At 38.7% G+C, this 26,178-nt stretch overlaps 1 protein-coding gene across 1 annotated transcript in view; it reads left to right on the top strand.

Annotated features, from left to right (window-relative positions):
• The first annotated feature begins 1,263 nt into the window (after window positions 1-1,263).
• Window positions 1,264-26,178, top strand: part of PDGFC (platelet derived growth factor C) — a 131,099-nt gene continuing 106,184 nt past the window's right edge. The window contains exon 1 of the mRNA XM_026088243.1: window positions 1,264-1,499. Coding sequence (XP_025944028.1) covers window positions 1,382-1,499 — 118 coding nt within the window. The 5' untranslated portion in view covers window positions 1,264-1,381. The remainder of the gene's footprint in view (window positions 1,500-26,178) is intronic.

Genomic DNA, 26,178 nt, shown 5'->3' with positions numbered 1-26,178 from the left:
TTGTTTCTGCTTCCAGGCCCTGGAGGGGGGAGACTGCCCGTGTGCCGGCGCCCGACCCCAGCACCTGTCACGGCCGCCCGCCAGAGGCGGGGGGGGGGCGGCCGGCCTGCTCCCGCCCTCCCCCACACCCCGTCCCAACGGCCGCCGGGCGCCCAACCGTCGCCGGCGGCTCCGCGCGGCACCGGCTGCGTGGCCGCGGGCCGGGCCGGGCCGGGCCCGTCCCGTCCCTCGCCGGCCCTCCCTCGCCGGCCCCGGGACGGGCCGCCCGGGCTGGCGGAGCGGGGACGGCGGCGGGACTCCTCGCGTAACCCCGGCTCGGGGGAAGGTGACGGGAAGAGCGCGGCGAGAGGGCTTTAAAGCCGGGGAAGATAGAAGGGAGGAGTTTAGGGAGCGAGAAGAGGGTTCCTGGGAAAGGGAGTTTGGGAGAGAGGTGCCGCAGGAGCGGGCGGGGAGGGGGCCGCAGGAAGAGGCTCCGGAGGCAGGACAGGCGTCTAAGCAGAGCGCGTAGTGTGGCGAAACTCGCCGGCGCCAGGGGCTGTCCAGCCCCTTTCCACTAATTTCTTCCCAAGCGAAAACTTCTTGCGGCGTAAAAGCTCAAACCAGGTGCGGGGCAGCGCGGGGGGGGGGAGGGGGGCGCGGAGTAGCCCCGCGCCCTCGCCCTGCCCCGGCTTTGTGCCCCGCGCCACCCTCCCGCCCCGAGGGGCAGGGCAGCACCGCCCGAGGAAAGAGCGGGCGGGGGCGAAGGGCAGCGCCGCCGCGCCGAGGAGGTGCGAGACGCTGCCCGAGCTGGCAGTGCGGCCGCTGGTTAGAGGGCGAAGAAGGTATTTCCCCGGCAGCGCGGCCTCCCTCCCTCCCTCCCTCCCGCCGGCCGGCCGGCCGGCCCGCCCTGCCTCCCCCCCACCGCCCGCCCGCCCTGCCGGCCGGTCCGCCCGCCCTCCGCCCGGCCGCGCCGCTGCTTCCTGGCTGACAGGTGCGCGCTCCTCCGCGGCAGCAGCGGCCCGCTCTCCCCCGCCTCTGCCGGCCCCGGTGCCTGCCCCGCGCCTTCACCAGCCTCGGCTCCTCCGGCCCCCGCCCGGCGCTACCCGGATTGTTTAGTCCCTGGGAAGCTGGTCTGGGTCCAGGTTTTGCTTTGATCCTTATGAGAGAGAGAGGAAAAAAAAGCCAAAGAAAAACAAAACCTGGAGACAGAAAAAGGCTCTAGGAAAAAGTTTTGGATGGGATTATGTGGAAACTACCCTGCAATTCTCTGCTGCCAGAGCGGGCTCAGTGCTGCCTTCTCCCCAGCGGCGCAGCCCGCGCCCGGCGCTGGTGAGAGACACCCGGGCCTCGGTGCCGCCCCGCAAGTGCCTGGTGCGCGTGAGCCCCTCGCCCCGCCGGCCAAATGCTCCTCCTGGGGCTGCTCCTGCTGATATCTGCCCTGGCCGGCCGGCGGCCCAGCGCCGCCGCGGAGTCCGACCTCAGCAGCAAGTTCCCCTTCGCCGGCGCCAAGGAGCAGAACGGTAAGGCGGCCCTGCGCCGCGGCCGGGCAGGGGGAGGCACGGCGGGGCGGGGGGCGCCGTCACTTTCCAGCTTGCGGCCGCGGGACTGCCCGCTGCGCGCAGCGCGGAGGGAGCCCGGGGCGGGGGGGGGGATGGACGCTTCGTGGCCGGGGCGAGACCGAAATGAATGAGACTCGGCAGCTGTGGTCTCGCTGGGCGCTTGTCACTGCGGGGAGCTTGTCAGCCGCGTTAAGTGCAGCCCTGTAGGTAAAAGGGCACCGGGTAGCTGGCCGGAGAGCACAGAGCCCCTGAGCCTGTTTGGAGACTCCCCTTTCTGTGGTTGGAGTGCACAAAAACTTTTTTTTTAATCGCACACCTTTGTACCCTAAATGCTTGGCTCTCAGGGGGTGGGTTTTTGTGTCTGTGCGTGAATGAGTGGTATTTTGTATGGGCTGGAAACGAGCTAATCCTGCATAGGAAATGAAGAATTACTTTCAACTTTAAAGTGTACCTGAAATGTTTAGAAAACTCTCAAATGCAAGTTCCCTTGGGCTGGGATTGTGCAAACTTGGAGAAAGACTCCTTTCATACAGCAAGGGCAGCTTCAGGGTGTGTAATTTGCTTAGCCTCTGAACTCCATATGATTTACATTATTCAGATTTTTAAGCGCCTTTCCTCTTAATCTGTTATTATGAAGTAATTTTAAAGAATATTTTACAAACTGAAACATTATATACACACTAAGCGTGGTTTCATATATATATATATATGTGTGTAGAATATCTAAAATTAAGGCTGTTAGCATGCATTTATGGAAACCATGGTGCTTAATGTAAGGAAAAAATATTTTACTAGTTTGCTTGTCAGCTAGAATGAGTTTTCTCCCTTGGCGCAAAGCAGCACAAAAGGACAAGCTGAGAGCTCCTGAAGTTCTGTGCACTATCATGAAGTAAAGCAAAAATGCAGATTCAAGGCTAGTTCAGTTCTTTCAACTTTGAACTTGGGACTCCCTTGATAGAAGTATTGTGTCATATCTTTTAATAGAAAGTGAAAATTCAGAGACTTTTGCAAGCATTATGAATTAATAGAATATGTAATATGCTATCAAATTTAGCAGGAGAGATTACTACTGCTGTGGCTTGCTAATGTGATGATATATGGCACCTGCAGACTGCCAGACCTGCTGATCAAAGAGCAGTACAGGGATCAATCTCTAATCAGAGCAGCTGTGAAGGGCCCAAGGAAAGTGATCAAAAGAATCAGAAATCCAGCTATTCTGACAGGAAACCAAACAGACTTTGTGCACAGTACAGGAAATTATGTACTCTGTATGAGAAAAGAAATCACTCCCTTTCTACTCCTTCCCAGTTCATCTGACTTTTAGAGTTTTTAGGGCACCAGATTGTGGCAAAAAAGCCTTGACACTAATGTACTAGAAACTTGTATTATTATGTTTCATGCTATTTAATTCACATGGTGTATATATGAAGCGTATTGGCATACACAGAATTACCAGTGTTGAATTTTGTCAGTCTTGGAAAGAAAGCCAGTATGTTGTCAGCCTGCCATAGGAGGTTTGTTATGCGATAATGTAGCTAGGCCTTAAAAGGGCACCAAGGTCTAACAATGGGAGTACAGCAGTAAAGTGCAGAGGGTAGGCCATACAGGACAGAAGTAAAACTGATGTAAATTGGCATACATGGCACATATGGCACTGTACAGTCTATTCTGTTCACGTATATCAGAATGCAGCTGCCTTAGGTCAAGCTTCAACTGATTTTCAATGCAGTTTGGCATGCTGTAAGATACAGTCACTATGTCTTATAACATGCAAATCCAGGAGAAAATTAGTGTCCTGAACTGCATTCTGTGGTAGTTTATACCTCACCACAATAAGGATCTGGACTGTTGTTGACTTGAAATTTGCTTTCTAGTTGTACAACTGCTGAACTTATTTTAAAAATAAATAGGAGTTTAGGTACAGCTAAGTACGAACCCCTGACTTTTCTTGACTGATTTTAATTAATTGGGGGATCAGTAACACTGGTCAAACCAGTTCTTACTTGATTTAATTAGTGATTTTTACACTCTACTGCAATCTAAAGATTGTATAGCTTTTAGCTAGAGGCAGGTTAGAACTCCCTGGAGTTTTGAGTATGAGATATAGCTGTTCACATGCCAAATATTCTTTGGTCAGGAGAGAGGGAGATTTTTTCACTCACACAGTCTACAATAAAAAATTCTGCCTTCGACTTGTAAAACTGCTAAATGGCCGAGAAGTTTTGCTCTAGAATGGATTACAGTGTTATTCAACTATACACATGGGTGCAATAGCTATTGGTCAAGGTAATACTGAAGATGCCTATGAGCAGTTATTAAGTCAGTGGGACTACTTGTGTGACAAAAGGTAAACGTGCTTCAGGATTTGTTTTTTTCATAATTGGAGCTTTTTTATTGATTAGCTAAATGATTGTTAACTTAAGAATTACAATTTGACTCAATTTGCTTTATTTACTAAAGGCAGACATGAGGAGTTCTCTTGTTTCTGTTGCATAGTGGGTATCATTTTAGGTAGTGATTTTCTAGTGTAAATATTTCTGTGTAATCATAAATTAGGCATTCTTAGAACACAGTATTTTGCTGCTACCTCCTAGGAATTCAATGTGATGGTTGCTGTGGGGCCAGTATAGCTTCATTTGAAACTACTTAAAACTACCTCCTTGTTTCTATTGGCCCTCTGTTCTAGTCAGATTTTCTTTAAGAAAAGGTATATTTGTAAACTCTGCTTGACAGTAGGAGACTTTAAATATTTTTCTTGAATATTTTTTTCAGTTGAATTACAAATATAAACAGTAAAGCTAAATATGAAATTTTCATTTGGAGGATCAAAGTAGTCTAAGCAACCTTTTTTTTTTTTTTTTTTTTTTTTTTGGAAACTGAAGGAGTAGAAGTGGCATGCGTAGTGATAGCTCCCATTTACCTGGATGGATTTTGTTTCCACAGTTCTTTGTCATATTCAAAACCAGATTATGCTTGAATGGGTTTTTGGAGTTAGCAAGCATTGTCAGTTCTTTTATGACTGTCTAGTGTATTTATAACATTTTTTTTCCACATTGAAATAAGGGTCAGGAAAAATTGTTCCCTCAATTTTTTTGAGGGACAAAGCCTTCAAGTTCTCTTGCATATTAGATTTGATTACTTGGATGGTTTACTCTTTATTTATTTTTTTTTCTATTATGGTTCTTCCTACTTTTCCTTCTGCTTTTGAATAACATTTTTTAAGTAATTGCTTCCTTCTGTTTACGTAGTTTCAGTGATGTCTGAGGGGGGCTATTAGTGATTTATGTAATGTGGATGACTTAACTCTAGTGGCCAAAGTGTACCTGCTTATGTGATATTATTAATCTAGATTTGGTCACAACATGAGATGGTAGGAGAATCTAGAATATCTGAGTTCTGTTTTCTTGGATATCATAGGAAAACACGATAAATATTCAGACTAATTCTACTAAGCTGCAGAAATTGGGTGTGTGATTTCTGTGAGAAATATGAGAATGTCTTCATATAAAATAATGGAAAAACTACTGTCAGGTACCATAAGCATTAAAGTGTATAGCTTATCTGGCCCGTACATTTGAAGTGTAGTAATGAATAACTTCAGAAGGCCAACAAACTGAGGTCAGATAGCAATTCACCTGAACCAGCTAGTTAGATATATTAATTCTCCAGCAACTTTATTCAGTGCTATTCACACTTGCAACTGATTGCAGAAGTAACTCTTACAAAACCAAAGCATTTATTTGATTTCTGTCACTTCTATAGTGCCAGCCTTTTGATAGATATTTAGTTTCTTGCAATTTCCCCCCCCCTTGTAAATGGAAGCTCTTAATAGTCCTAAACTTTTGCTAATAGATCACTTCATAATGTATTTCTTAAACCTTCTGAAGTGGAGAAGAACTAAGCTGCTTTAAAAAAAAAAAAACCTTAAAAACTCAAGCTTGAGTTTGAGACTTGCTGGAGTTTGAGACTTGTGTATCTCAGGCTACCCTTGGGAAAACTTGATGGATGCAGATGGCATTCAGTGAGCAGCTGGAGTGCCAAGGGGCTTCTCTCCTCACCTGCCCTTGTGCCTGGCCTCACATGTTCTCTCGCATCTACCTAGAGGACTCTCATGTGTGTGTGTCTTCAAAGGGAGCTTGCAGGTTATCGGAAATGAGGACAAAATCACAGTACAGAATTACAGAATTTTTTTTTTAATTGAGTTCATTTAACTCAGTCTTCCAACACCTGAAAGTACATATCCAAGTGATACAAGACATCAAATTCTTTAAGATTAGAATGTCAGCATTTCACTTGCTTTAAGTGCAGTAATTTGATGGCAGAATTATTTGTGGTAAAACAATATACTTCACAGCAGTGGGAATCAGTGCCACCTCTACTGGCTCTAGCTGAGTGGTTGAATGCCAGTACAGTTTGACTAGTGCTGGATAGCAGGTTTTCTTCATTTTGGGAAGTTAAGTATAAAATGTGAATGCCAGTCATCTAAAAGGAAGCTTGATAGTGATGCAATTCTTCTGAAGTTTTATCTATTTCTGTTTAGTCCAAGGCTTGTTTTGAAACATTTTAAAACCCCTTTCCTGGAAAGTATAGAGTTGCACCACATCCTCTTTTGACTTTTAAGCAAAAGTCACGGCAAATTAGAGAAGTTCTTCAACGCTGCAATAAATTGCAATGCAAGAAAGTTTTTAAAAACTGGTTTCTTGCCTTTGTAGTTGACTTCCAGCATACTGTCTACCAGTGAGCAGAGTGATACTTGAAACTTTTCCTTTAGTCCTGCTGCTTCTCTCGGTTGTTTTTTCTTGGGTAAAGCTAAGGGTTTAAAAAGTATGGAGCATTTTTCACTTGTCCCAGATACTTAGGTGTTCCAGCCTTCTGGTTTCTTTGTTAAACATCTTGAATGAAATTTAAGGGCGAATCATGTAAAATCTATTTTTTACAGTAACTGTTTCTTATTAGGTTTGAAGATCAGAGTTTAAAGCTTTGTGTCTTGTTGTTCTGGGTTTTTTGGGTTGTCTTTCAGTCAGATACAGAATTTTATATCAGAGAAAAAGCACAGTGCATACCTTGAGTAACTGACAGCTATAGTATCAAGGTGTTGTTTTGAACTTTGCTTTCATATAAACATACTGTTTTTTATATATACAAAACTTAATCCAAACCTTTTGAATCTAATTATTGCCTAGTCAACATGTAATAGCGAGGTACAGCTTTGCTTCCTACAGCAGTGGTTTTGCATTATAGCGGAGTGGGGTTTGGGTTGTTGTTGGGTGGATTTCCTTTAAGCTCTGTCTTGTAGGTCCTGATTACCAGAGAGAACACACTGTACAAGCTCAGTTTCCCTGGAACTGAGTATATTCAGTTCCTTTATAGCTCAGTGCTTTAATAGAGATACACATTTTATGACTAATAAGCAAAAATATGGCTATCTTGCAAAATATACTCCATGGTATATAAGCTTGTTAGGAACTGGCCTATATGTAAGTATTTTTCAGCAGAAATAGACTTAGTTCTATTCATTCTCTATTGTACAACTTTTTCTAACATGTAGAAATGCAGTTATTTTAATAGCACTTACGTATCTGTATRTGTGCTTAGTTGTTCTGGAGTTTCTGAGAAATGAATTATACATTAAAACTTACTCGGCGCTATCAGTCCCTGTTGGGAAAACTTTTGCAGCTTCTGTTTGAATCTGAGTGCTTTTTAAGCAGGTGAATGAAAATTCGTAATATGCTACTATGAAACTAAAATATAAATTTCACATTTTCTAGAGGCTTAGTTAGATAGTTGGTTATTATTTTAAGGTGACAATGTCTGGAAAATTTATTCATGCCTCCATCCATGGAAGTCATAGCCTTAGTGTTCATCTGTCTTCTGATCTTGTCTTCTAAATATCCTTGTCGGGAGATTTTTATGAACTTATCCCCAGTGTTACCTCAGGTTGATTTGCTCTTAATTTCATGATCCTACAGAGCATACTAAGCCTTTTTTTTTTTTTTAGTGTGAAGATATCCCTTCTTACAAGGCCCATGTACAATTGCGCCTTTGCATGTTTTCACAACTTGATTTGTTTCTACATAAATTGGTGGGATGGGTAAAAGAGACAAGGCAGGAAAGATCTTCAACCCCTTATGGAGAAATTCTCTCTACGGAGAGAATATAAAAAGTATCAAAAAACATTATGTAAACAAAAGCAGTGAGCACAAATAATTCCTTGGTCTGGGATCCTCCTAGTCTTCAGAATTAGGGTAGCAAGGGATGTCTGTCTTTTGAGGCTAATTTAATTCTGTTCCAAATACTTAAAACTTTTGTTAAGCATGGCCATAGTTTGGACTTCTGTGTTCATCTTATGTAGGTGTGACAGTGCAAGCAGGCTGTTTGGCCTATTTTCACTGCAGCTTCCTCTGAAGACTTGTGAGTGCATGCAAGCTTTCAGCTCATGTGAATGTGCTTTTAACTTTAGCTGGCAAGAGCATGAGGGGAGCTGGATACAACTCAAGTTAAAAGAACTCATCAGCTCTTTAATTCAATCTCTTTAAGCAGCTGGATTGTTATTTCCCTGGGTGACTGTTCTCATTCAAGCTGGGCTAATTTGAGACTAGATAAGTTAACTCTAAAGTGAAGATATGCATAGTGTTAGTCACTTTTTTGTTGCAATTTCATGTGCGGGTTTTGGAGCTAAGAAAGGAGAATATGAATTAACCTCCAGTATACTGGAGTCCAACATGGTGCAGGCAAGAACAACATTTGCACATGAAATAAGTCTATGTTCAAAGGTTATTTACGATACAGTCACATCCTTTTTATGGTAGTGAGAATGGGGGAGTTGCAAGGGAGTAACCAGTAACACCTTATCTGTGTGTTTTCAGTGGCAACATGCCTTTTTGTGAATTAATCCTCATGAATTATTCATTAATCTTGCACTTCATGGTTAATTCATTCAAGATATCATTATAAACACAGACGTTTTAAGGAGATTCCTCTAGGCTGCAGAATACCTCTCTTCCTTTATTCCCCCAAAGTCCAAAACACTGAAAGTGCTCCTTGAGCAATTAAAACTGCTTATTTTTTGTGTTAGTGTCCAGACGTAACTCACTTTGAGGCACCATTGTACTAGTTTCTTTACAATGCAAGATGTGCTCTGATTCTAAATAAAGGCAGATGAAGGACAAGGTGAAGACTCTTTCCTCTGAAGAAGAGAGTCTGAAGGCAGACTCTTTTCTGTGGTAATGCACATGGCCAATGTTGTAATTGGAAGTAAAACCCTTATGTTTTTTTTCTTTAAGTACTCTTTTCTAGATGAACGATATTGCTACTTGTGTAGCTATCGTTTTACATTCTCTACAATGCTCAAACTCTACTAGAGGAAAGTGAGGGAGGCCTTCCAAACTTTCAGCAAATGTCCGGCATCACTGAATAACTTGAATACTGGGTTTAAACTCCCTTATCACCCTTACTCAACTTTTCTTGAAATGTTAAGTCTGTCTGTCTGAGGAAAAAGGAAGAATATCTTGGGAATAGGAAACAATGACTGCTTGTATTTCCTGTATGTTTAATTCCTCTTTGCATTGCTTTTGCTGTCATATTATGAATTGGTAATAAATTACATAAAAAGGTGTTGGGGGGGGATGCCAGGCGTTAGATGCTGTAGTTAATTAGTGAATTGGTTCTGTAATCCGATAGATGACATTCAAACTAGCTTCAGGCAATAAAAGGTAAAGGATTGGTGCTCTTATTGTAGTTTTCAGTATTCTACATCTTTAAACCATTACTCAGTTTGGCACATATCAGCAAAGCTGTAAGTTTCTGCAAAGGAAAAGTCCAGGTGTAAAATACCAGGGAGTGTTATATTTGAAGAGTAAGTTGCACTGGAAGAATGTTCTTGGAGACACTCTCGCAATACCTCCCGTGTCAGTCTAGAGCTGTTAATCTCTTTGTCACTTTCTAAGCATCATTTGTTTAAAAGCACAGGAAATGGGGAAAATGAGTTTGCTGGAAAAAGTACTGATTTATGAAATAACAGATAATATTGCTTATCCTAATCCTTAGTTGTAGTCTTTTTCAGAAAATTGAGTTGCCCAGTCTTAAAACTGTTCTTTGGGGAGCTTTGTTTTATGAACCATTGCGAGGTAGCAAATAGAATATCTGAAACGTTTGATTTCCCTGCTGTGTAAGCATCTGACTGCCTCCATCCTAGTCCGAAACAATCGGAGTATGAGTCCTGGTGGCTCCAGGTTCCTCCTCTGATTGACAGGAAGCCAGCACTCATTTTATACAATAGTTAAGCATTTAAAAAGACATATGGCACAGGAAATTCTTTTGCTGTGTGTGAAGGTATGGCATTTCCAAACTGAAAGTGTTGTTCTGACTATTTCACCGGTAGTGGTGAATTATATGAGGCCACTTCCATCTGCAGAGAGTGTTTCACTTGCTTGTGGTTCTGGGGCTCATTCAAATGCTCTGAAACAAAATAAAAGGAATGGATGTAATAACTTCTTTATGGAAAAGTCATAAAAAGCTACAGGGCCATGTAAACAAATTGGGTCATTTACAAGATGTTTAAGTGATGGATATTCAGTCCAAATTCAAAGGTGTGGATTAGGTTTTACAATCATCTTGACTAAATTTTGCCCTCAACAAGACTTTCTTTTTGCCAAAATGTCTTTTATACTATGGATGACAAGCTTTCCAAAACAATTTTTTAAAACACTTCAGTGCATTCCGAGTAAAACAGAGAACTCAGAGAACAATTCAGTAGTATAATTTGATTCTTTCCTAGATAAATGAGGGCCCTTTCTGATAGGCATGTACACTGTAAAGCTGTCATGGAACTTTAGTGTTCCAGGGAAAAATAAATTAAAACACAGTTTCCCTTCTGGACTTAAACATGCCTGAACTAATTACAAAGCAACCGTTTTGGCTCTCTGCTGTGTTCATACAACTATGTCTGTACAGAACAGCAGCAACTGTGATATAAGTAAAACTGCACCAGTCGCAGAAACCGATGTTGGACCAAATTTAAGCTTGGAACATCTTATCTATGGTGCATCAACTCCCAAGGCCCTTGTGACTCATTTCATGGTTTTTCAGAGAGTACTGAAAAGCTAGAGTGCAAAAGAGGATAACTAATACTATTGCATACCAAAATACATTCTGTAGGATTATTTACATGCTTCAATGTAAACATAAGCTTATGTATGGACAATTTTCTCAAGTTTGGGGAAGGGGTATTGGTGTAAAACTGTATAAATAGAACGATAAAGAAATACCTGGTGTGCTAGCTTTGTGGATTTACCACCTAGCACCCAACTTTGCGCAACATCGAGATAAAAACGGTATCTTGACTCTGTGTGTGGATTGACTTGTTGCACACCAGGTAACGAATCCCCGATTTGGGACAACATTTTCTGTCAGCTGGTACGGGGCACTTTCTTTTTCATAAGATGTGGTTGCTCAGCTCTTCTGTTAACAAAGCAACACCAACCACCTTTGATAACTCTTCATGCACCAAAATCTGAAGATCACTTCAAAATGAAATAGCTACTCAGTGCAAGTTTTGCATTAGTCGCAATAAACTGTACGTGGTTGAGGCTGTCTATTTTTTTTGTATGGTGCTAAATAATGGGCTGCTGAGCCATCTTTCAGCATGATCTTGTAGCCATAAAAATTGTAATTGTTACATGGCAAATGTATATGTATCATTATATAGTATTTGAAGAGGAGCTCCAGAAAATGATTCACATACAATCTGCACAGTATGATGCAACATTTGAAAGGTTTGTATTTATATTATTGGCAAACATTTCGTATTTTTAAAAATATAGTATTGGGAGGCGTTATATCTTAATATCTCAAGGCTTCAGCATCTTACTACTTAGTGTGTCTGATGTTACACAAGCAGACTGGTATCTGGAAACATTTCTGTTGTTTGCGTAACTATAGTGGACTAAAAAGTGAAGTAAAGCCTCATGACTGAGAGCTAACAAGCACTGGCTCCAAAACACCTGCTTTCTAGACAGGGAGATGAAACTGTTCTATCTGGCCTTACCTAAAGGAGTACATAGATTAAAATACATGTAAGAGAAATGTGTGGGGATATTCCGTAGTGCAGGCTTTTCCAGTGCCTGCGTAGGTAAGTCATTCCCTGAAGACTGTCTGGGGCACCTTTTTTTTTTTCTTCCCTTCTTCTCTGCTCACCTCTGAGTTACAGTTTTTATTTTGTCCTTTTACTTAAGTTTGGTAATCATCAGTGATTTGGTGCTACTTTTTAAAATATGACCAAGGATTTTTGTTGGACCTCCTTTCTTTTCTCATAACAAAATTGTGATCATAAAATCATGTTTGTTTGTTTGTTTTAATTAGTGCTTACCTAGTCTTAATTTATGATAACGTTTATGCTCTCATTTATAGTATAAATCTCAAGCACCAAAATAGCCTCTCAGTCTCCATGGTAAAAAGACTTCCTTCACTTTCCTTCAGAATTTCCTTTGGAAATAAAATCAAGAGAGTATTTTGTTAATGCCATTCCTTGCTATTCTAACCCTGTTTGTTTCCATCCCACATTGGATAATTGTGGTAAAATCCACAAGCTGCCTCACTGGCATCTTCCTGTTTAATCTTTGCTAAACTTTTTAATCATTCTAACTTCTCTAGAGTTGCACACTTATTTTAAAATATAGCTAGTAAAAAAAATGTTTCCTTCTGTTCCCTTCACACTACCCGTTGTGGAGTTTTTCCCCCAATAGGTATTGTAATGCTGCAGGAAAAAGTTTGTTCTGGACTGGTGACAGATCCAGTATCTTGTCAATTGTAGGTTTAAAAACATGTACTTAGGAAATGAACAACAGGAAAGCTTGTGTGCTATAGAAGATGATTAGTGTTTCTGTTGTTTGATACTTAATGAAAATCAGTAATGTCTGTTACCAGTTAAAATCATCCCCTCCGTCTTTGGAGGGCACAGCACGTTTGTTTTGTAAGAATCCATACTTTTGTTCTTGCAGTGTGGAATGATTTGCAGTTCTCCTGGTATGGACTGTGGTGTTCTCACCCTTTGCTTCCTTGGCATACTTAGTGACAAAGTGTTTGTGTGTACATTTTAATACACATTCTCACATGCAATTTATGCAAAAAATAAGTATATTCAAAAATACCTGACCTTTGTGAATATTGCAGATATACAGTCAGATTATAGAGTCTAAAACTCTAAAGTCTAAATTCTCTAAAACTTTCTGCTAAGCACTCACTATATTTTTCATGGTACTTGTTGGTATGGTAAATCACAAAGTATTTATCTGACAAGTTGTTGCAGCATTGTTATTACTTCTTCTGCAGTGGAGATTGAATCTGTGATGAATGGTATCATTACTGTTAAGGATCTTTCCCGGTAGAGTGTTTCAGAGATCAGTACAATCTCTTTGCGATTTCTAATATTTATATTAGACCCTTTGTAGTATAGATTCCACTGTCATAAAATGCTGGGAACAACCATCTTCATATGTTTTCCTCATTGGGGATGTTTGTTTTATACCTGATTCTCAGTGCGTGCAAGAAGAAGGTAAATGGGAAAAAAAGCAGGTGGCTTAGCCCAAGTCCAAACAAGATTGGCAGCGAAGTTTTTGAACAACTTCTTTAACTTTCAGCTCAAGGGAGGACATTGGGACCGCCTTAAATCTTACCTAACACAACTTGAGTACTCTTGAGTATGACAGTGAAGAGCTCTGTTTCTTGAATTTCTATCTCATTTACACCACTGCTTGTGGGAGGAAAAGATGGTTTTGTCTAATTGTCAGGTAGAAATATAAACATGTTTCTAAAGTATGTGCTTGCCTTATCAGTGAGAATCTTATAAAACCCTGATTTGTCTCATTAGTCAAGATACACTTGAAGGTGCTGTGTAATGATAATACCTAATGAAAGAGTAGACATGTTTCTGTATTGTTACTGCTTTTAACATAGTAAGATAGCCAAAATTTGGATATTGTGAGCTATTCGCATTAGGGAAAGAAATTGGTGATGGGACTGTGGTATATCTAACACTGTCTGTTAGTTGTACATAATCTGTAGATTCTCTTAGGGATTAAATTTTAGAATCTACAACACTTTCATTAAAAATACTGTTTTCAGAGTTGGAACACTGCCTTTGCATAAAGCTGAGGTCTCATGTTCATTATTTAAAAACAAACAAACAAAAAAACCCTAATCTTGTTAATGGTTCTGATTCATCTGAACCTTTAAAAATACTTCACAGTAGAATGCAGACTTAGTTTTCTTACAGCAACTTTAACAGTACAACATTTATTTCTAGCAGCAGTCACTTTATGTGTAGTCTTTAATTACTTAAATTTATAGTTATGTGCACTTGTATGTGGTTTATTCTGGCATTTTTATGTATGTGGGTGCTTAGTGTTTGTTTGCTCTAATTCTGTTTATTGAGGTAACTTCTTGGGTTAGACTGACTTGTTCAGGTTTTGGGGTTTTTTTTTGTTTTGTTTTTTGTTTTTTTGCTTTCAGAAAGTACTTATTCTAATCTCAATGTTCATTGTTTGCATTGCAGATGAGAATATGTCCTATGTAGTTTTTTAAAAGCAAGAATCTCTTGTTTTGAGTTGACATAGGCAAGCAGTGGTTAATATTGGAGCTAGAACTATTTCAATTTTATTAAAAGGAGCTTAAACAGATCCCCAAACATATGATAAATGAAATAATAACAGAGATTACTATTTAATCTTGTATGTATATATCAAGTAACATTGGGTAATATGACAAATAATATTTACATTTCACTTTCATTTTCTGGGGGTTGGGAAGAAAGGATTCTTCCCTGTTTCTCAACATGTCAGCTGTTATAACATTCATTTAATTCCAGGGAAATAAGGACTGTTGAACATGTGTATCATAGCCCAACATGCAGTTTGGATGTGGCTGATATGCTCCACAGAGGGATAATGTCTCATCTGTATGGCTGCAGCTGGTTCATTCCATCTGGTTTTGGAATTTGCATGTGCACCCAGATGTTGCTACTGAATACAGAATAGAGCAACTATTGATTTCTCAGTCCTGTCACCTCTGCCTCTCTTCAGGATCTTAGAAAACAACTATGGAATAAGTGTTTTTTTTGTTATGAATGGATTTATAAATTTTATATATATATATATTTAACATCTGCTACATTGTCTTGACTGGCTCAAGACTTCAGGGACAGCTACAGTACATTGATTTTAGTTTTTAGTCACAGGTAGCCTGTTTCAGTTATATTAGCTCCTTTCCATCTTAATTTTCAAGGATATTCATTGCTTCAATAAGTTAAAAATAATTTGATAAGAACCTTGAACTTAAGAAAAATCCTCCTGCCTTCACATTAAGGGAGAAAGTCTTTTCCACAGTTTGCAAAATAGTTGAATGAAACTGGATGCATTATAACATAGAGAAGTGATGTATGAGAAAAACAGAAAATGGGAGAAGGAAGTCAGTGTTGAAAGCCATCTACAGGGGGAAAAAAGGGGGTTGATAGTAGCAGTGAACCACATTGCAAAGAAACTGGCTTTCTGTGTATCTTTTTTCTTTTCTTAGAAGAAGGCTGGAAAAGGCTCAAGCACATTAACTCTTTTGATGATTTGGCAAATGCAGTTGAAAAAAAATTTTTTTTTCATAATATTGTGCATGAGTATCTTTCATTTTCCAAGTCTGCAGAACAGAGATGGCATCTGATTTTACATGTCATCATATTGAAAATAGGTGAATTTGGAAGATTTCACTGTAACTGTCAGGATATGAAGCTGTACACAGTACAGACTGCAATCTAGTTATATACAGTGCAATATACTGGCTTGTTTTGTTCTCTTGTGTGCACAGCTAACTAAGAGTTCTTATATCAGGTGCTGTTCCTCACAATAGAAAATTTCCGTATGATTTTGTTTGAACAGGTAGGTCTTTTTTTGTCATTCATTCTGCCAGATAATTATTGTACACAAGCTTCTAACACTTCATTAATAGTTTTCTGAGGCTGGTTTGTTACAAAGCAACATTGGCAAGTCATTGGCTTTGTACATGCTTTATTAGCCCGTAATGATAACTTGAATAGAGTTGTACTTTTTCAGGGAAAGAAATGAATACTGTGTCATTTTCTCTCTCGCCTCATGTTAATCAAAGAGTTCATATCCTCAGAGCAAAGAGAGAAATAAAAACTTGCAGCTGTTATTGTTGTTCGTACTAAAGCATTCTTCAATGTCATACAAGTATTTAGATGTCTGAAGAACAGATAAAAGTAGCAAGTTCTTGGGCTTTTTAGCAGTATTGGATTCTCAACATGAGCATACTCTTTATTCTTTCTGTTTTATTCTTCCACATCAAAATCAAAATGCCAGAAGTGGCCCTCTGAATTGCTTCTATTTTGTGTGGCTAATGTGTGGTTTTAAGAGATGGCTTTGTACCGATAGCTTTTATTAGTTTAAATAAGAACAAATGATAATAAAAAAAAAATTAGGTTTAAAAACAGGACTGAAGTATTTAAAAAGTGAAACCTAATGACAGTGGATATGTCCATCTCTGAGAATTCTCATTATACTTTCTTCTCTGGCACCTGCTTACATCACCATTAAGAGCTTGATCCTTAAAAAGGAAGAAGAGAAAATGTACCAAACTGCACAATGGCACATTGGTGCTAAGTTAGATTGAGTGGAACCATATTTTGTTTGTGTTATTCCTGGCACTTTTGAAAAGAATGATTTCATAATGCCTGAAATGTTTCTGAGAAGAAACAAGATTGCCATCAAGACCTCTTTGTCCTTCTTTCCCTTACCTTTTAATTATCCTTAAGGGGTGAAGAGCCCTGCTGAGAGCATGCATTGTACATCATACTGGTAAGCAATAAATAGTTTTTTTTTTTTTTTTTTTTTTTGATATACTTAAACTCAAGAAGCAGGAACATGCTGTTACAGCATTCTTTGCGTTGCATTTACAGTTGAGAGTGCCTATGTTTATACACCGTGGGGAGGCAGTCCTTGCAGGAATAAACTGTTGCAATATGCAAGACTGCAGAAAAGCTCATAAGACAAACCAAGCTAAGTACCTAAAACTGTCAGTAACAATAGTAGTTTTGTCAGTGAGCAGCAAGTGTCATTGCATTGCTATCCTGATAGGCACTGTACACCAGAGCTGCTAGATATGTAAACAACCAGTTGACTTTTTAACTCCCGCTGTTATATTTAAAAGTTGCTTTTTGAAAGCAACATCTAACAGAAAGTTCTCATTCTTCTTATTTTTAATTATGATCTCTGTAAAGAAGGTTCATTTTGAGCCTAACTTCATTTCTGATTGAAAGCTGTCTCCTAGCTGCGATGAACCTAATGACTATAAAAGTCAGTGGGTGATTTGGTTAAAGAGGGAGTAGTGGAAAACAAGTGCATTCCTGTGGTAAAATGCTGGGAGAAGGAAAGTGAAGTGGGAAAGAAATGTAGGGGGAACCATTTTAAGATCTTGGAAAAAACCAGTGGCTTTGGTCATAATGAATTCTGTGGGTGTGTGTTGTTGTTATTTTACTTTATTTTATTTTTTTTTAATAAACTGAGTCCTAAGGGAAAAAGGGTGTGATTCAAACAGTGGTTACAGTGTTGACTTGAATAGAAAGGTCAGCAGTTTACACCTGCCAAAAAAGATTCTTGGTCAGATGTGTATGCATGTTGCAATGGGATAACAAGGAGGAAGAGGAGCTGTGGTAACTTCTGTGGCTGACCTTCACAGTCTTGGAGCTCCTGTAATCATCTTATACAGAATTAAAAGTCAAAATGGTCAATTTGTGACTTTCTGTGCTCAGCTAGCATCTGCTGCCTGTCACAGTTAAAGAAGGGCTAGGGAGAAGAGTCTTACACGCAGCTGGGATAGTCTACGTTTGAATTCCTGAAAAGTGAACAACCGACAAATCAGTCCTTCTCTTCAAGATCATTTGATTGTAAAGATCATATCATAAATGTAATGTAATCAGCTGCTGAAAGGACTGAGCTCTTATGTTACTGCTACATTTTGTGGCAAACAATAGGGAAGCTCCTTGGGAAACTTAAAAAAAAAAAAAAAATTGCAATGATCAAATGAAAACTACAACACTATCTTGAAACCTTCCCCTACCCCTTCCAAACCATGCTATACATGAGATGTGTAGAGATATCAAATCAAATGTATATCATGTTCAGCAAATAAATTGTTTCCAGATCTTTTCCATGGAAAAATATTATGGATGATTTTCACTTAGATACTTTCTCTGCAGTGTATAGAGGTGCTGCTATGATGCTATCTCTTACAGTCCAGTAAACACTCAGACTTAAAACAGAAATGGTAGGAGCCAGGTAGAAGTAATATTATACAACAGTTAAGAATGTCTATAAGCAAGCAAGATCTAACTTTTAAGAGTAGGCTTTCATTCTCTGACATCTAGGTTTGTTTTGCTTTTAAAATGTGTTCCCTTGTCTTAAAATTCTTGCTGTTTTGGAATTTCCTTCCCTTCCAGAATTCTGCTTGAAGTCTTCTGTATGTGATTCAGCAACAGCTAAATGGCAGCTTTCTTGCAGTCCTTCAGCTTCTAGCTGTCTGCTCTTTTTAATCTTTTAAAGACATCGTCATGGTTATATTAACATTTTCTGGAGGATATGATAAAAGACCCTCAAGCTTGGATTCTACGAGACTACACTGAAGGGACTGCTCATGTTTTAGACGTAAGCAAATAAATCAGAACGCCCAAGCTAAACTGTACTTTCACTAAGGGGCTTGTGAAGGAGAAGAAGGTTTTATCATACAGATATTGGTGATCAACAGTGAGAAGGATTTGCATGTTAAAGTGTTTTTTTAACATACTCAGATGGTGGTGTTGCTGTGCGATGCAGTTACTCTACTAAAATGTACTATTGAGTTTCTAGACAGAACTTAAAGGATCGGCAGTATCTTCCAAAAGTGGTTTTGACTACATAAAATGTAAGTGAGAATACATGGGGACCTTTGCGTTTGAAAATGCATAATGTACTTAGATGACACTGAGCTTTCTCCCCTTCTTCCCTTTCCTGAACTTTTTCTATCTTTTATAAAAGAGATACAAGGTTCATCATTCTGCATATATTTTTTTCCCACTCCTTCAAATGTCTATTTGCGAATGCAGGTTAGAATAAGCAAAATTACGTTCAAAGAGATCGTATCTAGAAGAGTAGCTCTCTTGGTAGCTTCGGATACCTCACTGTCTATCTTGTAATGAAAAAGAATGTTACTTTTTTTAGCCTTAGTAAAGTTCTGTTTTCGTTCCATAGCTTTCTCATATATGCATGAATTACTTAAAGACCTCTCTTGAAAATTTTAACGTCTTAATCTAACTGCAGAATGTTACCAAATGATGATAATGTCACCTCCAACAACTGATATATAACTCTGCAGACTGTTGCTATACATTAGGCTTTAGACAATGTTAACTTTCTGAAATCCATGCAAAAATCTTCTGGGATCATCAAGTTGGAATACGTTTTTATAGCTTCCTTAATACAAAAATAATGCCAGGGACTTCAGCTGATGATAGCCTGTCAGACTAACATTTTAGTTATGTTTCTTAATATCATGATGTCATTCAGGTAATAATAAAGCATGAGTTACTGAAAGTACAAGGTCCAGCTATTTATCCTGTTATGTTCCTGTAACTTACTCAAATGAAATTTAGCTACTGCTTGAATGTAGGCTTCCAAAGAACTACGAAGTGTTAGAGGAGGTGGGTTTGGAGAAGATGTGGTAGTCTGCCATCTGTATGGGTGCTGAATATGATGTGATGGTGCTCCTGTGTCATCTTCCCCTTGGGCTGGAGGCTTTAAATGGTGATTGAGTTCACCTACCACTTGCTGCAGTGATAACAGTTGCTTTTTACACTGCTCTGGCCGAATTCAGATGGGAGAATTGCCCGTGGTCCCCATAAAATCATTCTTAAGCACTTAAACATTACTGTACAGCAAGAAAACTTTCTCATAGAAGCTGCTTGAGAGCAGCTTCTATTTAATAAGTTTGAGTGGATCCGCTCCCTGCCCTCCCTCACACACACACTTGGCTCTGTAAGAAGGCATATAAGAATGGCATTCTCTTGCCTAGCCTTACATCGCATTGGACAGATTCTAGTATGGTTTGGGATCTCCATTTATTATGTTTTATTATTAACCTGTTGTGGAAACCATAGAAGAGGAGGCTGTAACAGTTGTGGCGCTGGGATTTGAAAGCAGAGCTAAAATATTTAAGAAGGACAAAGAAAACAAGACTGTTATGAGCAAAACAGTTCAAAAGCTTACTCAGACATGACTCCTATTTACCAAGAAAATTTCAAATTTGAGAATTACCAAACTGAATTCTAAAACTGGAAGTATTTTAAGATGTGGAATTCAAGTTTAATTAGCTCGTTAAATATTAGACTAAGAATTCAAGAAAATTACTTTTGATTGTACTCAAATAGAACTGCTTTGTATTTGAGATGAAACAATTTTATTCAAGGTAGGCAAGGAAAAGTAATTAAAGGTATGGAATAATATGTGCATTTTGAATATCATCGATGGTAATGAGGCCAAAAGGGAGAGAGAAGGTTAAGTATAATGCTGTGATCTACAGTACTGTAGATTAAAAGAAAGCACCAGCAATGTAATCTGTGTGCCAAGGCAAATCCCAGAGAAATATCTAGAAGGTAGTAACAGTCATATCAGGCCAAATGAAAGGTCTGGTAGCTCAGCGTGCTGTGTCTGACAGTACCCGTGAGGAAATACAGTGATGCTTCCTTGAGCTATTCTGCTGCCTTCTAGCAGTTTAGTAGTCAGAATTTTTTTGAGGTGGAGGTAGAGTTTTGGGGTTTGGTAGCCCAATAGCTTCTGAAACCTTGTAAACTTTTGATATCTACAGTTTACTTTGGTAAGGAATTCTGTTGTTTAACTACATACCGGATAAAGATGCTCCTCCTGTTTGCTTTGAATATACTATTGGATCATTTTATTCAATATCACCTAATTCTTTCCTTTGTATGCTTACAATTTTTAGACTTGGCATGCTATTGTTCTCTTTTCATTCAGGTTTAAAAGTCCTGATCTGCAGAGTCTCACCTGGAAGCTTCTCCAGACTTTGGATCTTCCTTACTATTCTACTACATACATGTGTGCACGCACACATACATGTGCAGTGTGTATGTATATGTAGATATACGTATAGGGGTGTGTATAGCAGATCTGTACAAAAATATAGGGAGAGAGTATGTATGTTCTGGTTTTCCAGGTATCAAAAAAATATTGTCAACACTATTCAAGATATGGGTATATATGGATTTATGCAGTGATAGTATTTTCTCTTTGGTTATCTGTTCTTATATTCTCTGCACGTTCTTATATTCAGTTTTTCCTGTTAGCGGTATAATCATGTTCACAGTAGGACAGACAACAGCTTTGCATGCGGGAGAGACGCTGAGAAACTGTTTTGAGCATTGTGCTCAGATCTGGGAGTGATGGGAGCCACACAGATAGGAAGCTATAAATTTCACTGGAGCAAGCTGTTTCTGTGCTTCACTTAAAGTATTTCATTGTTAATACTGGTAAAAGATGTTGTCAGTTGGATGGTGACTGTAAAAATGAGAAGTAAACTTTCTCAAGTGTTCTTTCTGGAGCATTAAGTTGTGGTGTCAAGTGGTGTTTTGTTTATTTTGGTCTTGTTTTTCTTCCCCTTGGCTTTTTTTCTGTTTTGTAAACCTCCAGGACCAGAATCTACTCCTCCAATAGGCAGCAAAGAGCAGTAGAGACTTTTTCTTCTACCTTACTGGCTCACAAAAGGAATGGGTTTATTTACTGAGTTTATACGAACAGCCCTTTTCAGTACTGCCCTCAGCAAATGCAGCTTTCTAAAGGAAGCTTGGAAGCAGCATGGAAGTTGGGATTTGTTTGCCCCTAATGTGAGGGAAGGACATGTACATGGAGGTGTAGAAATGTTTGTTTTGCATAAAGTCTGGAGAGATTTGTCTTAATGTTGTAATGGCAATAAATTATCCTTGTGGATTATTTCAACCCCACAGTGTAGAAGTAGGTAGGGGTTCTTCAGTGTAGTCAAAAATATTTAGATCTTACAAAGAAGCAACTCTGCTCCCCTCCCATACCTGTATTTTTATTTGTAAGAAAGTTTACTAGTGAGTTTGACAGGTAGTTCTGTACATTCTCTCAACCTTGTGTATGATAATGATTTTTTTTCTTTTAAACCAGAACATGTTCTAATTTTTTTTTTGGGGGGGGGGGTATTTTTAAATGAAGAAAAGTGGAACCTTCAGAGTACTTAGATACTTCACCAACATGTATCTTTCTGGTTTCTCTTGAGTCAGTATTTGTATGTCCTTCTGCTTTTAGGAATGTGTTTTTTGACTGCAACCGAAATAAAAATATTTGTTCTTAGAAAAGTTTATTAAAGAGAGAACCTGTGCACTTCTGACTTCTGTGCTCTGAAGTTCTGGTTATTATACAAATGATAAACAACAGGGATTATTTACTAAGTAGATGTTAACCACATCAGGTAGATGTGAGAAGATAAGCACTAGGTAGTAGCAGCTACTTGCTTCCTGGAAGTATCTTTCTGCAGTTCCACAGAATTCTGCAGTTCCAGACTCCCTGTGGAGGACAGGGCACTATTATGTTTAAATTGTAGCATTTAAAGTTCAGTTTTAAATTTACACTGGAAAGTAAGCATTTCTATGTTTGGGAGGTTTTATGAGACATAATCTTCATGATTGCCTTCTACCTTTTTCTCTTATTCTTTAAAGCTAGTTTAGCAATTGAATTGTTAGTTGTCTTGTTTTGTTTTTATTTAATGGATCCCTAGAGGAGGAATGAACTCTGTAGTAATGAACAGCCAAATGCATGCCCTGCTGAAATTTTTTTCTTTGCCTTCAGTAGTGTTGGATCATTGTGTTAAGCAAAGTCTCCATGGACTGCAGCGATCCAAGCTTGTTTCTTACTGAGACGCATAGCAAAAGGGACTGATGTTCCTGAGGATGGTGTCAGTGGCGCCCCGGTGGGTCCCATCTGAGGGAAACTTTTTGAGGGAAAAGGTGCTTGCTGTGAGATTTTTTTTTTTTTTTTTTTGGTTGCTGCTAGATACAATACTGATCAACTAGGCCTTTCTCTCAGTCTTCTGTATCAGTCATAGGAAGGACTAAATGCTTTGGGGGAGGAAAGAGGAGAAATGGATGTTTGCACTAACTGAAGAAAGCTTTAATAACACATTTTATATTTTTCTTTATCTGGAGAATATTATTTGGCTTTACTCACTAAAGTAATTGACTTTATATGAAAATATAGGCCCAAGTGATACCACGCTAGGTGAAACATAATAGAAATCTCTGATCTTACTTGGATTAAGTTGCTGGTACTTCCTTTTCTGGCTCACATTCAACTGTGCCTGTGAGCGCAAAGGAATGGCATGTATTTATACATTTGTAAATAAGATCCCACACATTTTCCGCTTGAGAACATGCTCTCAGACCTTTTATGGTCAGGAAGGGGTGTTTCCCTCTCTTTGTGAGCTATCCAGAGAACTACACTTTTCAAAGTATGCAGTACAGAAACTTATAGGTAATGCTTTGTGAATTGAGTTTAAATAAAAATCTTTTGTGGATTAAAGGTAAAAAAAAAAAAAACAAACAAAAAAAACAACTTTTTATAGTAAAATATACATTACATAGCTTTTTAACTCTCAGCTTCTGCTAAGTTGAATTGCCTCATTCAACTTTACTTCTAAAAATAACAATTAGATCAAGCTTCCATTGCCATGTTTGTTCTTTACAAAATGTCTGTTTTTCAGGAGAAATTCAATTGATAGTTGCTTATTAGGGGATTGAACTCTTTCTGGCTATTCAGTGTCAGTTAATCATAATGGATCCACACATTCTGGCAACAACATTCTTAGGAATAATTGATTTTGTTTTTTAAAAATCTAGGTGACATAGAAAAATTCAAGGAATAATAACTACCACCAGGTCTATTTTTTCACTTCTCAAATGTCTAATTCAGTTTTATTGATATTGTTGAAACCCTCAATGAGATGCAGAATACTTAAATGTCACTGATATAAAAACTACTACTGGAGTAATATAGAAAGGCACAAATGCAATAACTCATTTATGAAACAGTTTAATTGTAGAGGAAGTAATAAATCTACTATTTTTCTTACGCGCAGCGAGTGAATCGCTTTTAGGGAAGCTGTAGTATACAATACAAAGTATGTATCCACGGGATGTGTCATTCTTCACCCACTATTTCTGATCATCAGTGCTTTGAAGACCATTAATGATCTAGAATGGATCATTTGAAACCATTGAAATACACTGTAAGAATTATAGCTTTGATAACTATTTAAAAAAAAAGTTTTAAGTTTCAGTACTTATGCCATGTTACAGGCAATGCTCTGCTCTGGCCATTGGCTGGCTGGCTGTTGTACTAAGAGGTTTTAAATAGATTGACTTGAAACTGGTTGCTTGCAGTCTTCAGATAAAGCAGAAAAACTTTAATACATGATGAAAAAAGTTTAAAAAAAAAAAAAAACTACAGGAAGAAGAATAATCACTTGCTGATTGATAAAAGGATAGTATTCAAAATTTTGACTTAATTTCTGAATAATGCTTTCTGCTGAAAAATATGTGAGACTTGCCATTGAAGTGTTTTTCAATTTCTGACCTTTTTAGTTAGGTCAGAATATAATGTTCTGCTTGTTGTGATGTTAATAGCACTATATGTGTCAGTATAGGTAACAAGCATATTTTGAATTATAGTGCTTTTGTGCACTAGTTTATATTCAGTTAGACACCTGTGATTAAAGATAAGCTTAAAGTATTTGGGAAGCTTTGTTTATTCTATTAAAAAAACTTTGATTGCATCTGATAGCTAGTTTCATTTTTCTTAGCCTGACTTTGGTCATGTGATTTTGCAAAGTCTTGGTGCATTCTTGAGTTTAGGCAGTGGAAGTCTAGATTTGCAGTCAGTCAGTGGAGAAGTCTGGAAAGGATTTGTACTTGTGCTTAAAATTGTGTGTTCTCTGCATCAGTAAATATAAACAAGAATTTAGGCAAGAATTAAATTCCTGAGGTTACCTTGTAGATGCTTTAATCACATGGTGAGCTTTCTCTTCAAGGCCATGTTCTTGCATTAACCAATGTCTTTGAACATATGTAGTGTTAAAAACAAACAAAAAAACCCCACACAGTTCTCAGTAGTAGCTGTATTTATTACTTCTTGCAAATGTAAAACTCCTTCTACTGTAAGTTTTGTAGTACTTTAGTCTTCGTTCTTAATCAGGAATAAAGGATTGGCTGTCAAATAGACTTCTTTGAGTTACAGCTCCCTGGGGGTTTTATTTTAAAAGAAGAAGAAAGGAGACGGGGGAGGAATGATATGACATTCAGGAAGATCGAATTTGCCAAAGCTGTACTACTGATGTTTTCCTTTCAGGGGAACATTCACCTGTAATTTGCTGTATCTTGTTTATGAAAGAGCTGGTAACTCTCTTGCCTAACTTACATGTGAAAATTGGGAAAGTTTCATTACTGTGAAAACAGTTATGTGATGATCTCTTGCCTTAAGATGAGTCAAGAAAGTATTTCTTTTTGCAAAGAAGTGAGAATTACTGACGTAGACTTTCTAGGGCACTTACTCAATTTAGCTCTTCATTACTTTGTGTAAGCCTGGAAATCCCAGTGCCACCAGTTAATTAGTGACGTAATCTTGAACATTTTTCAGCCAGAGGGAAGAGTCAAAGCTATTACTTAAGTGGAAATAAGTGGGCAGGTTTAAAATAGAGAAAATCAGGCCTCAAGGGGATCTAGTGTGTTCCTAGAGCTCAATTATTGTTGTCACTTAATGTGTTTGATTATCCCTTATATATAAGGTATGAAGTGTGAAATTACCTGAAGTTACAAATAACTATTTCGTAAACTTTTGAATTAGAGATGTCTTTTTATTGGTGTTAGAGTTAAATGTGTTTTCTGTGAAGTCTCACTCTACAAGCAAGGACTATTTTACTATTTTCTTTTCTCTCCCCCTTTCCCCCAGATGAATTCCTCCTTGAACTGTTTTTTCATGCCTTGTCTGTTATGATTGGTAGTTCGTTACATAAGTTATTGTTTTCCCTTCTACATGATTTTATAGTAGATGTTGGTAAATGATGTCATCATTTAGGGCAGGAGGATGGATGAGGTGACTTCTCAAAGTTACTGATCTCTGCTTTCTGTTAAACTTGCTCCCCAGATAGCCATAYACAGTATCGTGGACCTAATTATTGTTAGTTTTAGATGCAACTCACATCCATGGCTTGAAAGGCGATTCTGTTGTGATAGCCATAAGCAGCACTTTGTTCCTGACCAGGAAGCTCTTCAGAGAGACTCTGTACTCAAAGCTAAGCTACTGCTTAGGTGCTTGTCTAGATCAGGGTCAAAGTGTTGAGCATCTTGCAGATTTATTTCTTCTGATTTAGTGAGTAGTGTTGTCTAAAATGTTAAGGTGTGTGTGTGTTACGTTAGGGCCTTTCAAAATAGAGGTACCTGCATTATACCACTGAGCAGTGGGCTTCTAGTGATCTCAAATGCATCAGAAATTGAAGCTAGAAACTAACAATTTGTGCCTGACTG

The sequence above is a fragment of the Apteryx rowi genome, unplaced genomic scaffold, assembly GCF_003343035.1.
Source record: "Apteryx rowi isolate R43461 unplaced genomic scaffold, aptRow1 scaffold_76, whole genome shotgun sequence".
NCBI classification, from domain to species: domain Eukaryota; kingdom Metazoa; phylum Chordata; class Aves; order Apterygiformes; family Apterygidae; genus Apteryx; species Apteryx rowi.
The sequence above is the reverse complement of the archived record's forward strand: the minus strand, read 5'-3'. Positions and strand labels throughout refer to the sequence as shown.